Source organism: Ctenocephalides felis, unplaced genomic scaffold (assembly GCF_003426905.1).
Source record: "Ctenocephalides felis isolate EL2017-DRISC unplaced genomic scaffold, ASM342690v1 CF-g0.4_SCAFFOLD_03571, whole genome shotgun sequence".
NCBI lineage: Eukaryota > Metazoa > Arthropoda > Insecta > Siphonaptera > Pulicidae > Ctenocephalides > Ctenocephalides felis.
In genome coordinates this window covers 40,968,664-40,982,484 of record NW_020539725.1, presented here as the reverse complement: position 1 = coordinate 40,982,484, position 13,821 = coordinate 40,968,664, and the positions used below count along the sequence as shown (strand labels likewise).

Here is a 13,821-nt window from a genome sequence, read left to right as displayed (position 1 = left end):
AGTAAATATCATAGATAAAGGCTTATTTATCTATGAGTGTGACATATAATCGAATAATAAAGTACTTACTGAGAGTCCGCAAATTTGATTTAAAAAAAATTATTTATATAAAAAACTATTACAATACCAGATTAGCATAACTAAAATTTCCCGTCCCGGTTTTGACTTAAAAAAATATGGTCACCTTAATTAATAATGACCGAGTTTGACCCGTTTTTCGATTAATCATATAGTCCCATTTTTAATGTATCATTTTTCTAATTAAAATACTATTCGATCGCAGAAATTTATCGCGTATTTCATTTGTAATGTTGTATATACTTACTTGTTCTATGTATTGATATATAAATATATATTTTTAATTTCCAAATTTTGGCGCCCTGGTCACTAGCCCTGGCTCCCCCGATTGTGCTGTCTGGGAATCGGTATTTATTATATCCTAATGTATTTATTGAAATACCTGCGATTTTGATACAAACGAACAATGACGAACGATCCGAACGATCCATATAAGTTTATTTATCTTTATGTTTTCCACACTTACTATTTTGGCTATCTTCACAGCTTTCAGATAAGATAAATTTAATTTTGACGTTTCAAACTGAAAGAATAACAAAAATTTTGTGGTTTTATATTTATATAAACTCAAATTTGCGAAAAAAATGCGTAGAATTTGATTTACAAAAGTTTTAAACAAACTTTTTGTGACAGACATAATGTTTTTAATCAATTGTACTTGTGCGGTTTTAACGAATTTATTTCGAATTGTTTGTTATTATTTTGATCCTTTGAATTCATACAACTGGCCGCGCTGTAATGTTTAATTACCCAACGAATGTTTAATTACCAGCGAATAGTGCTTAATTATTGTGTGTAATTATGTTTTAACTAGTTTTTAATATGTTTTTGCCATAAAATTTGATTTTAGTCCTAATAATTAATAAATTTGAGACCGGGGTTCCGATTACTCTCAGGGGCTCTTTCAGTCGCGGGAGCGACTACGCGAGTACCCTCCAACCTGCCTATATAAAGGGGTGCTAATTAGCGGGCGGCTCATTAGCGCATCAGCTCTCGAACAGTAAACATCTCGCGCAGTGGTGCAGTGCAACTGATCAAAGTGAATAGTAAATATTATTATTTTGAAACCAAGTAGTGTTTTTTAAGTGTGTTCCGGTATGCAGTATATACTTATAAAAGGTAAGAGCTTTTACTTTTCATTATTTTGTACAATTATTAAGTTTTATTAGCACAACAATTGACGCCGTTTGGTACAGATATGTAAACAGTCTTTACACCTGTAAAAATGTCTTAGGCGTGCTTAATTGTTGAGTTATTATAAATTTACTACATATTATTTAATATTATGGCACCTTTACTCAATATTTATTGAAATTTTTACGATTTTTTGCAATTTAAATTTTGTTGTTTTTAAAAAATTCAAGATGGCGGCCATAATATTATTGACAGTTATTAGCACAACAACTGACGCCGTTTGGTACAGATATGTAAACAGTGTTTACATCTGTAAAAATGTTTTAGGCGTGCTTAATCGTTGATTTATGATAAATTTAATACATATTGTTTAATATTATTGCACTTTTCCCCAATATTTATTGTAATTTTTGCGGTTTTTTGCAATTTAAATTTTATTGCTTTTCAAAAATCCAAGATGGCGGCCATAACAACAACCGGTGGTTTTTGCCTGATTTAAGCAATATAACCGTTTGCACAACCAACCAAAATATTATTGATGATAATTCAATAAACTTTGATGCAATAAATTCATTTACGTTCAAAAACTGTGTCTGTAAAGTTTTTTTTTATTCAAAAAAGCAACGACAAATTCTTCGGTCCTGACGGCGTCTCAGCTGTCAATTGACCAAAGTTTGAATCGCTTTTTTAACATTACAATCGTATTTTCTACGATAATTCCAATATAAATCATTTTCATTTAACAAATTGAATTCATTTTCATCAAATTGCATATTGTTATTATTTATTATTTGCAACTTTTTCGCAAACTATTGACAAGCCATCTAGCGGCGTTTTGCAAAACAAGATGGCGTCCGTTGCTGACTTTAGTTTATGTTCAAACCAGTACTTCTGCTTTATATTTAAATATTTACAATTATTATTTATTCAATAATTATACACCTTTATTATTTTTTTACATTAATTTCAAGTTATATAAAATAATAAATATGTAATGGAATTATTTCATATTATTTTTAAATATATTTTATTAAAATATGACATAATTCCATCATAGACTTATTATTGTATATGACTTAAAAATAATATAAAATTCTATTGAATTAATTAATAGTTATTTTTAAACCTTTTGAAACAAATCTATCGTTATATTTTTCATTATTTTCAGATTTTGATATGATCTTATCACTTCGAGCCCACATCACTTCATTTTGCAGAGAGTTGCAGATGCAGAATTTGCAGATATTTATAATATTGCAGAGAGATAAATGGGCGAAGATGCTGCAAAGGTAGGATTTCTTTTATTTTCAACTTATGGGAATTATATTATTTTTTTTACTTAAAAAAATAAATAATTTTCATAGCCCATGATGATATTTATGCGGATGCGGTGATAAGCAATGTGTTCATTTCATATATTATAATTGATTGATGATTTATTTATGTTATATTATTATTTATTTGCTCGAAATATCCTATTTATATGTATTTAAATTTGTCGTCGTTGCTGATAGATCTTCAAAAGGTTAGTGGCTTTGTTTTTCATTTAATTTCTTTTATTTGCGCAACATTTTTTTAGCATTTTTTATTTCTGCACTATTTTTATCACTTGCTTGTCACCATCGATACGAGATTTTTTACTAGAATTTTTTCCAATTAGAATTTTTAATGATCAAGACTACCTTTTACTTTTTATCACACCCTGATCGGTTTAGACACCGAAATTTTGTATATTTCATTCTACCCTGTTGTAACTTTTATTTTTTATCAAACCCTGATCGGTTTCAATACCGAAATTTTGTATATCTCATTCTACCCTGCTGTAACTTTTATTTTTATCAAACCCTGATCGGTTTAGATACCGAAATTTTGTATATCTCATTCTACCCTGTTTTAACTTTTATTTTTTATCAAACCCTGATCGGTTTCAATACCGAAATTTTGTATATCTCATTCTACCCTGTTGTAACTTTTATTTTTTATCAAACCCTGATCGGTTTAGATACCGAAATTTTGTATATCTCATTCTACCCTGTTGTAACTTTTATTTTTTATCAAACCCTGATCGGTTTCAATACCGAAATTTTGTATATCTCATTCTACCCTGTTGTATCAACCCTGATCGGTTTCAATACCGAAATTTTGTATATCTCATTCTACTCTGTTGTAACTTTTATTTTTTTATCAAACCCTGATCGGTTTCAATACCGAAATTTTGTATCTCATTCTACCCTGTTGTAACTTTTATTTTTTATCAAACCCTGATCGGTTTAGATACCGAAATTTTGTATATCTCATTCTACCCTGTTGTAACTTTTATTTTTATCAAACCCTGATCGGTTTCAATACCGAAATTTTGTATATCTCATTCTACCCTGTTGTATCAACCCTGATCGGTTTCAATACCGAAATTTTGTATATCTCATTCTACCCTGTTGTAACTTTTATTTTTATCAAACCCTGATCGGTTTCAATACCGAAATTTTGTATATCTCATTCTACCCTGTTGTAACTTTTATTTTTTATCAAACCCTGATCGGTTTCAATACCGAAATTTTGTATATCTCATTCTACCCTGTTGTAACTTTTATTTTTATCAAACCCTGATCGGTTTCAATACCGAAATTTTGTATATCTCATTCTACCCTGTTGTAACTTTTATTTTTTATCAAACCCTGATCGGTTTAGATACCGAAATTTTGTATATCTCATTCTACCCTGTTGTAACTTTTATTTTTTATCAAACCCTGATCGGTTTCAATACCGAAATTTTGTATATCTCATTCTACCCTGTTGTAACTTTTATTTTTTATCAAACCCTGATCGGTTTCAATACCGAAATTTTGTATATCTCATTCTACCCTGTTGTAACTTTTATTTTTATCAAACCCTGATCGGTTTAGACACCGAAATTTTGTATATCTCATTCTACCTGTTGTAACTTTTATTTTTTATCAAACCCTGATCGGTTTAGACCCGAAATTTTGTATATCTCATTCTACCCTGTTGTAACTTTTATTTTTTAATCAAACCCTGATCGGTTTCAATACCGACATTTTGTATATCTCATTCTACCCTGTTGTAACTTTTGTTTTTTATCACACCCTGATCGGTTTCAATACCGAAATTTTGTATATCTCATTCTACCCTGTTGTAACTTTTATTTTTATCAAACCCTGATCGGTTTAGATACCGAAATTTTGTATATCTCATTCTACCCTGTTGTACCTTTTATTTTTTATCAAACCCTAATCGGTTTAGACACCGAAATTTTGTATATCTCATTCTACCCTGTTGTAACTTTTATTTTTTATCAAACTCTGATCGGTTTCAATACTGAAATTTTGTATATCTCATTCTACCCTGTTGTATCAAACCCTGATCGGTTTCAATACCGAAATTTTGTATATCTCATTCTACCCTGTTGTAACTTTTATTTTTAATCGAACCCTGATTGGATTCAATACCGACATTTTGTATATCTCATTCTACCCTGTTGTAACTTTTATTTTTTATCAAACCCAGATCAGTTTTAATACTGAAATTTTGTATATCTCATTCTACCCTGTTGTATCAAACCCTGATCGGTTCCAATACCGAAATTTTGTATATGTCATTCTACTCTGTTGTAACTTTTATTTTTTATCAAACCCTGATCGGTTTAGATACCGAAATTTTGTATATCTCATTCTACCCTGTTGTAACTTTTATTTTTTATCAAACCCTGATCGGTTTAGATACCAAAATTTTGTATATCTCATTCTACCCTGTTGTAACTTTTATTTTTAATCAAACCCTGATCGGTTTCAATACCGAAATTTTGTATATCTCATTCTACCCTGTTGTAACTTTTATTTTTTATCAAACCCTGATCGGTTTCGATACTGAAATTTTGTATATCTCATTCTACCCTGTTGTATCAAACCCTGATCGGTTTCAATACCAAAATTTTGTATATCTCATTCTACCCTGTTGTATCAAACCCTGATCGGTTTCAATACCGAAATTTTGTATATCTCATTCTACCCTGTTGTAACTTTTATTTTTTATCAAACCCTGATCGGTTTCAGTACTGAAATTTTGTATATCTCATTCTACCCTGTTGTATCAAACCCTGATCGGTTTCAATACCGAAATTTTGTATATCTCATTCTACCCTGTTGTAACTTTTATTTTTAATCAAACCCTGATCGGTTTCAATACCGAAATTTTGTATATCTCATTCTACCCTGTTGTAACTTTTATTTTTTATCAAACCCTGATCGGTTTCAATACTGAAATTTTGTATATCTCATTCTACCCTGTTGTAACTTTTATTTTTTATCAAACTCTGATCGGTTTCAAAACCGAAATTTTGTATATCTCATTCTACCCTGTTGTAACTTTTATTTTTTATCAAACCCTGATCAGTTTCAATACCGAAATTATATATAATAATCGATTATTATATCGTCTAGGCCCCTGACTGTGCCTACAGCACTGATATACCATTCTTAAGTAATATTAGTAATATTAAAATTTGATAATAATGATTCTAATTTAACGCATTTGTATTAATAAAAAAGAAGGGATCTTTTTAGATTTTATAATTCTGTTGAAAAGTCGTTACTCAGATAACTTTTAATAAAAATAGCGCCTGGTGTCTGCAGTCGAATCACTGATCGTTCACGTTTACTGGAATTGTATTTTTAACTTTCCGAAGAGGGCTAATTAACCCTCTGGGAAATTAATTTCCCAAAAAATTCGAATTCATAATTTAATTTAATAATTTAATTTTTAACTTTTTCTCATTTATTGAACATGGCTAGGGGTAGCGTTGATTGGTTTTACAAGGTGATCGATACAGCCATTTCTTTAGAATTTGCAGAAAAGTTCAAATTTTTTGTCACAAGAAATCTTTAACCGATGTTAGAAAAATATCTATTGGATAGTCATTGCACATTTAAATTTAGATTATTGATAGTCAATAAAAGTTTCATAAATATAGTGCCACAATTTGCTGCAATAAAATAATTATTTTATTACAGTGGTATGATATTGATACTGTACTGCGTAGGACTTAATTCGTTTCGAAAATACAGTAAAATACAGTGAAAAAATACAGTTTCACTTGTTCTACACTTTTCCGCAGCAGTTGCATTGTACAATTTAACCGGTTTGCCATAACCAATTCGTTTGGCGTTTTGTTTAATCCTTATTATTTTATCTTAATGATAATTAAAAACAACGATTCCTAGATTTGATTCTTAGGTATATTATTAGTTGTTTTTTCTACAAATTTTACTTTTGCGAATTCCATCATTACTATTTTGCCCGCTGTCATTTTTGAGATCACGAGGCCTACTTTTGCGATTTCTGGTTTCTATACTCTTAGCTAACAACATGTTATCCGCTTCGAGTCTACGAAAACATAAAAATTGTAAGACCAAAGTTTTTATATTTTTTATATAAAAGTATGTCATTTGAATAGTTTATCTCGTACCTTCCCAATTGAGAGCGAAGGGCTTTGTTACATTCACATAAAGCATCATTTTCTAGCTGTAGACGCCGCATTTCTTCTGCATGTTGATTTTTCGTTTGTACCAATTCTTCTTTAGAAGATCGCCTTATCTCGACTACCAGATTTGAGGCTCCTTCAGCCTCACATGACAATTTGCGCAATTTATCTTCAAATGCACTGCGTTCATTTTCACAATTTTTACATGAGCCTCCATTAAAACGCGGTTTACGCAATTCTTCATTATTATGTCTCAACTGGCTTATTTCCTTTGAAGTATAAAGAAAAGTTGAATCCAGACTGAATTCAGTAGATAAAAGGCTTTTTTTAAAGCTATATGTGTACCACAAGACTTTTTTTGAGGCTATAGCCTTAGTCGTACAGCATATATATATATATATATATATATATATATATATATATATATATATATATATATATATGAGTAAGTTCTTCAAGGGCATACATCAAATAAAAGGCAAAGATTTAGAAGTTAATCTTTAATTTTTCCAAACGTTTCGACATAGTATTTTATGTCATCATCAGTGGATATAAATATGGTCTTACATCAGTAGCTAGCGCAAGGAACACAATTTTGCACTATCATATATACATTAACTTGTTTTTTTTAATATTAATTTGTTGAACAGAGTATAGCAAAATATTTGTGAAATATATAATATATTTTGCACAGAGAACGTAGTTTATGTGACAGAGCCCGAGGCTGTGAGAAATATTTCACAAATATTTTGCTATACTCTGTTCAACAAATTAATATTAAAAAAAACAAGTTAATGTATATATGATAGTGCAAAATTGTGTTCCTTGCGCTAGCTACTGATGTAAGACCATATTTATATCCACTGATGATGACATAAAATACTATGTCGAAACGTTTAGAAAAATTAAAGATTAACTTCTAAATCTTTGCCTTTTATTTGATGTATGCCCTTGAAGAACTTACTCATATTTCTCAACATCAAAATTAACTACTTTAACATATATATATATATATATATATATATATATATATATATATATGCTGTATGACTAAAGCGAAGAGGCCAATTAATCATACCCAAAGCACATTTTTGAAAATTTGAGGCTACCTATTTTGATAAAAAAAAGTGATTGTTAATCAAAAGCCACCTAAATATATATTGAATAAACAAAAGATTTTTTTCTAATTTAAATGCATTATATTACAGTATTATTTCCTTAGGTGGTACGACTTGAGCAACTTATCCTATAATGAATACATACTTGTTTTGTTTAAATGAGAAAACTGAATGTTTAAATGAAACATTTTGATCATTTTCTATAACATAGGGCAATGCACAAATAAAGTCCAGAATTAAGTTAGAAAAAGTATAGTTTCCTGATCTTTACAAAATTGATCACATATGTTATTATTAGCTTAATTTATTAATTGAATATCAAATAAATCTATTTTTTATATTGAATGTCAGTAAGCAACAATAAATAATCGTTACCTGTAGTAGTGTTATTTCCAATAAAGATTTTTCATCAATTTGTGTCTTCAGCGCTTTATAATCATCGATTAAACGGTTATAATTATCAGTAGCAGCTAATAACTTGTCTTCAAGCTCAGTTTCACTGCTTTTCGCATCTTCTAATTTTCTATTTTGTTCCTCTAAATCGCGATCATGAGTTTGTTGCAACAATTTTTGGCAATCCACTAATTCGTCTCGTAATACCTTGAGTTCACATTTTGCTTTTGAAATATCATCCTCCTTCTGGTCCACTAGACTTTTCACTTCAGCAATCTCGGTAATCCATTTCTTCATATCATTCTGTAATTTTTCGTTTTCGTCACGAAGTTTATTATTAGTTTCCGTTAACTGGTTTATTTCGCGTTGTAGCTTGGAGTTTGTGCTGTTTACGTTTGCATTGTGGTAAATACCATTCGAGCGATGGCCAATTTTTCTTATTTCTAAAGTAAGAGTCGTAATTTGTTCTTTTAGATCATTTTTGCAAGCTTCAATGTCTTTTGAAATATTAATTTTTGGAGCTTTATATAGAGACTCCATTTTTTTCACTTTGTCAACAAGTTCTGCATTTTTGGATTTCAATGTGAAATGGTTCATACAGAACATTATGAAATATAATAACATTTTCTTGTATCCTTCAGAATGTTTATGCATTCTTGATCCCATGTAACTCTTGAGTTCAGATATTCCGGCATTAAATTTGACCAAAACTCCATTTAATTCATTTATTTGCATAGCGGGCACAAAATAGTCTCTATTTGTGTGAACACAATCGACAATGTTATTTATTTGATCTTGTCCTTGTACTTCATCTACTTCCAATAATTGTTCCGATATCGTTTCATCAGTTTGTTCCGATAAATGCTGTGCAGATCTTTTATCTAGGCAATTTTGATATGAATTAATGTCGTCGATATTTTTCGATTCATCTAACATCATCAGTAATTTTTTGCATAATATGCTATTATTTAAGATTAAACTTCTAAGATCTACGTTGTAGTAATCAGATGCAAAAATTTGGCTATCACTTTCAATGCAATTAATTTCATGATCTTTGGCAAGCCACACTATTTCCTCATAGTGTTTTTGTAGTTCATCGTTCTCTCTTATCTTTACTTTGAGTAAGCCACTAATGCGACTTAGTTCTCGTTCTGCTTGAAACAATTCATTTTGTAATCTAATATTGTCCGTTTGAGTTTTAGCAATACTGTCGGTTGATGCTCTAATTTGAATATTGTAATTAGAAATAGTACCATTGACTTGCTCGTAATTTGAAAGCAGATGTTGAAATTCGTCATCTAAAGTTTTAATTTCATTTTTCAGTTCTTCAATTATATCATCTTTAAAATTCTTCATTTCTATAAATCCATCAAAATCGATATACTTAATTGCGCATTCAGAATCGTATTCTTCACACTGGCTTTTGCATTGGTAACTCAAAAGCGCTTTTTCCTGCAATATCTTTTCATATCGTTGTTGCAATGAAACATATCGCTGATTTTCTGATTGATATTTTCTTTTCAAACTTGTAATAAGAGATTTAAGTTTATTACAAGATCTATTTTTCTCTTCTAATTTCTTTTCAGCTTCTTGCAGTTTGTAGAACAAACTTTTGCAATTAACATGTTTACAAGTAAAAGATATGTTATCTTTAGAGTTTGATAATACTGCTAATTTCGGTTTGTCTGCTGGCATATTTCTATCGCTATTATTTTCAAACATAACAAAGGCATTAGCAAATGTATGAGACAAGTCAGAATTTGATCTGCCTAGTCGAAGTTTTTTCTTGGTATTCTGATCTGATTCAACTTGCTTTAATGTGCCATCAGTATAACAAGCTACCGATTGCTTTATTAATATTTCATTATTAAAACTGGTTTGATAATTTTTGTCATCACGTATCGTATTTTGTAACATAAATTCGCTTTTACAATTCTCAAAATGTTTGTTCGCATAATGTTGGAATATAAGCTTGGAATCTGTTTCCTCCCTGAATACTTTTGAAAATGGCTCATGTTTATTACTTACACTTACACATGATTTAGTTGAAATTCTTTCCTGCGACTCATTTGAGCAATATTTTGAAATTTTAGAAGTTTTAGCGTTACTCATAGTTATTTTGGCTTTATGAAAGCTGAGTTTGTCCGTACTGCAGATATTCATCTTTTTTCTTATACCACAAGCCGACTGTTTTTTGCTAATTCTATTTGTTATTTTAGCAAATATATTTGATCTAAAATATATTCCATTTATATTTAGGCGATTAGTGCCTGAGGATTCAAATTGTTTTATTTGAGATTCTAACAGTTCTATTTTCTTTTCCAAAATATCTTTATCGCTCATTAAACTATACTTTTCCGATTTAATTGTGTCAACCATTTCTTTATATTCTTTGATCGTTGCTGTTATGTCAGCATTCTCTTTGTTCAAATCTTTCAATTTCTTCTTAAGAGATTTACAATGATCTTTTAAATCTACATTATTCTCTTTTATATTTATATTTGCATTAAGTTCTTCAATATTCTTTTTAGAAACATCTGCCGATTTTCTTAGTTCTTCGTTTTCTTGCAGAGCTGACATTATGGCAGATGACATTTCATTAATTCTTCGTAACCAAGTTTGCTCTTGATCATGGAAGTGCTTCTCTTTGGTCTCCAGTATTTCTTCTAGATCATGTATGCGGGATTGTAAAGAAAAATTGTCAAACTTTAATTTTTCATTACGGTTTTCGATCTCTTTCAAACAATCCTGCCAGTTGCTCATTTTCTCATTACATTGTTTCATGTTGTTATGAATTTGATTTGAAAATAGATCGCAATCGTTAAATACCTGGTCGCAGATACTCGTGCAACGGAAGGTACACGATCGATACGAATTTAATATTCTATCAAACGCTTTACTCATATGATGCATTTGGTTTTCAAATAATTTCATTCTATCATTACTTTGCAATTCATCCAAGTCAAATAAATGTAAAATGATTCTTCCATTGAATAAAGCTCTTTGATAGGTTCTAAACGTAAGGTAATAGTTGGATACATTTTTTATTGATGATTGCAACAACTTTAAACTATCTGCGAGTGTGTTGTGTTCGGAATCTACTTTTTGCGAAGATTGATCATTCATGTTTTTGATGCATGACTCCTGCAGACGCATATATTTCCTAAATTTTAATATTGTTTTTTCAATATGATTATAATTTCCTATTGTAAGCCTTAATTTGCGTACCCCATCAAATTTTAATGATGCTAAAGATCTTAAAAAATATAATTCTAAATCTCTCAATATATCGTCTAGAACCAAAAGTCTTTTTTCTGCAATTTCGGTACTTCTCGAAATTGTATCCGATTTGAAAGCGGTTAAAAACACATTTCGTGAAGAGAAAGAAGTATCACTTAGTTGGTCCAAAACGGCCATAAAATCTGGCTCAGATTCATCTGCTATATTGGGAATATCACTTTCACCTGTTTGAATGTTATTGATTTTATAACCAGTGTACAGCGCTCTCTACGAAAAAATATGTATGTTAATTTTTCAGTTATATACATTGAAATTTATAATTACAACTTTTTTCCTTCGCTTTCCACTTGCGTCTTCATTATCTGCTTCCCAACCACCACCAGAAGAAGCTTGTCCGCTGCTAGTATCAGAACTAACAATTTTCTCTGTAAATTATTTAATATTATATAAATATAAGATAGAACACAATATATGTTTGTCAAATTATGATAGCGTATGCTTATATTGTAAATCCTTAGGCACTTGAAAAAAATAGTTAATTTTTAGTATTTTATAAAACTTTTATCAAATGCAAGAATATTTTACTTTCATCCTCTTTATATAAAGTCGCATTGCCAATTTTACGGGTCCATTTTTTCAAAGGTTGATTCATCTCCTTGCTCAGTGTTACAACCGCACCATCCATTTTACCAAAATCTTAATAATCTATAGACAAAACTGATTGCATTACATATACTTAAATGTGAGTTTTAGCTGAGATTTTTATTCGCTTTGCAAATAATGATTCTATCATTTCCAAATAATGATTATAACTAAAAATACTAAATAATTAATACCTTATCTAAAGAACGCAAAAATAATATGTATGTAAATCCTTTGCCGCAACTCATTTAAATCCCCTTCAAATCTAAAAAAATATAATATATATATAAATTTTGCTACAGATATATAAAAACAAAAGATAAAACTACAATATTTTACATCCGCCAAATAGACAATTGAATCATTTTCAATATCACATTATTTGAAATTATCTCCATTGTCAAAAAATATGGAATTCAAGTGTTGACTTATATAAATCTGATTTATTTTGATGTTTACTAAATTAAACAAGCACGTTATTACATTAGTTCTCGTCCTGATAATAAAAACTAGAATAAGTGTTTTTTGAAGAATCAACCACCATCATTGTTTAAATCTCACTTTAATTTTTAACTGAGAATTATAAAGAAAAAAAACATTAATCATATTCAAATTATTTCAGACTGGGTCACATTGATTGTAGATTTGTAAAAAATGTAAAAACAACTTTATGTGAGTACCAATTTTATTATTATTAATACATTGATTTGATTAAGTTGAGCCTATTTTAGAGATGTTGGACAAACAGATTTTGATTAACAACTTCTTCAATACTAATTACCACTAAGAAAGTGTCTTTCAGTCTTCATCAACAAGCACTATTTTAGGCTCTTAGGTTTGAATATTGCTATCCTTCATTACTATTTGTGAGTTATTCCAGTTCTCGTAACTTACTAAATTTCGGGTATACAAAAATTCGGACATCTAAATATCTAAATATTGAAATTGACATATTTTCAACATGTATAAAAACTTCTTCATAACAACCATACATCCACTCAGTCGAGGAGCAAAAAGTTGTATCAATGCTTAACTTTCAATTTTGTTTACTTACAGATTACTTATATAATGTTTATTAATCCTATCTTTCACAGCATATCTTAACAAATATAAATCCATTTTTTTCTAAAAATGCCTTTTTATCCACGTAATATGCAAATATTGCAACAATATATAAAGTTTGGTATAATTAAAAAAAATATTTTTCAGGATTCGAAATGTTGAATATATCACTTGCTTCCATCACTTGCTCCCAAGGGATCAAAACTCTTCCAAAAATCTGATATTTGAATAATATAAATGTTAATTATATTCCAAAGATATCAAACAACTTGCAGGTATTTAAGAATAATTCTAAGTTTAACTACTTAAATATAGTTGCTTTAAAAGAAAATATGCATGGTTTAAACTTTTTAATAATTTTCTAAAATAAAACTTACGTTAAAATTTTAAATTTTAAATTAAGCCTTCGAACTGAATTTTAACTTTCAATTCAATTAAACATATATAAAATCATGCATATTTCCTACTCTATAAATCTTTATTTTATAAAACATATCAATAAAATTTAAAGAAATTTCATAGCGTGATCGGTGCGATTAAATAAGTGATTAAACTGTTAAACATAGACATCCTTGTAACTATTATGTAAATATATGTATATATGTGAGATACGTAGATCTCATCCAGAAATAAATATCGTCAAAATATGAACGATTA

At 29.3% G+C, this 13,821-nt stretch overlaps 1 protein-coding gene across 1 annotated transcript; it reads right to left on the bottom strand.

Moving 5' to 3' along the window:
• Window positions 1–6,470: 6,470 nt before the first annotated feature.
• Window positions 6,471–12,145, bottom strand: LOC113386051 (restin homolog). Its single transcript, XM_026623860.1, has 5 exons — window positions 12,046–12,145; window positions 11,785–11,885; window positions 8,203–11,727; window positions 6,695–6,978; window positions 6,471–6,612 (listed from the first exon to the last, which is right to left on the bottom strand). The coding sequence occupies exons 1-5, from the start codon at window positions 12,143–12,145 to the stop codon at window positions 6,471–6,473; spliced, it is 4,152 nt and encodes a 1,383-aa protein (XP_026479645.1).
• Window positions 12,146–13,821: the final 1,676 nt, after the last annotated feature.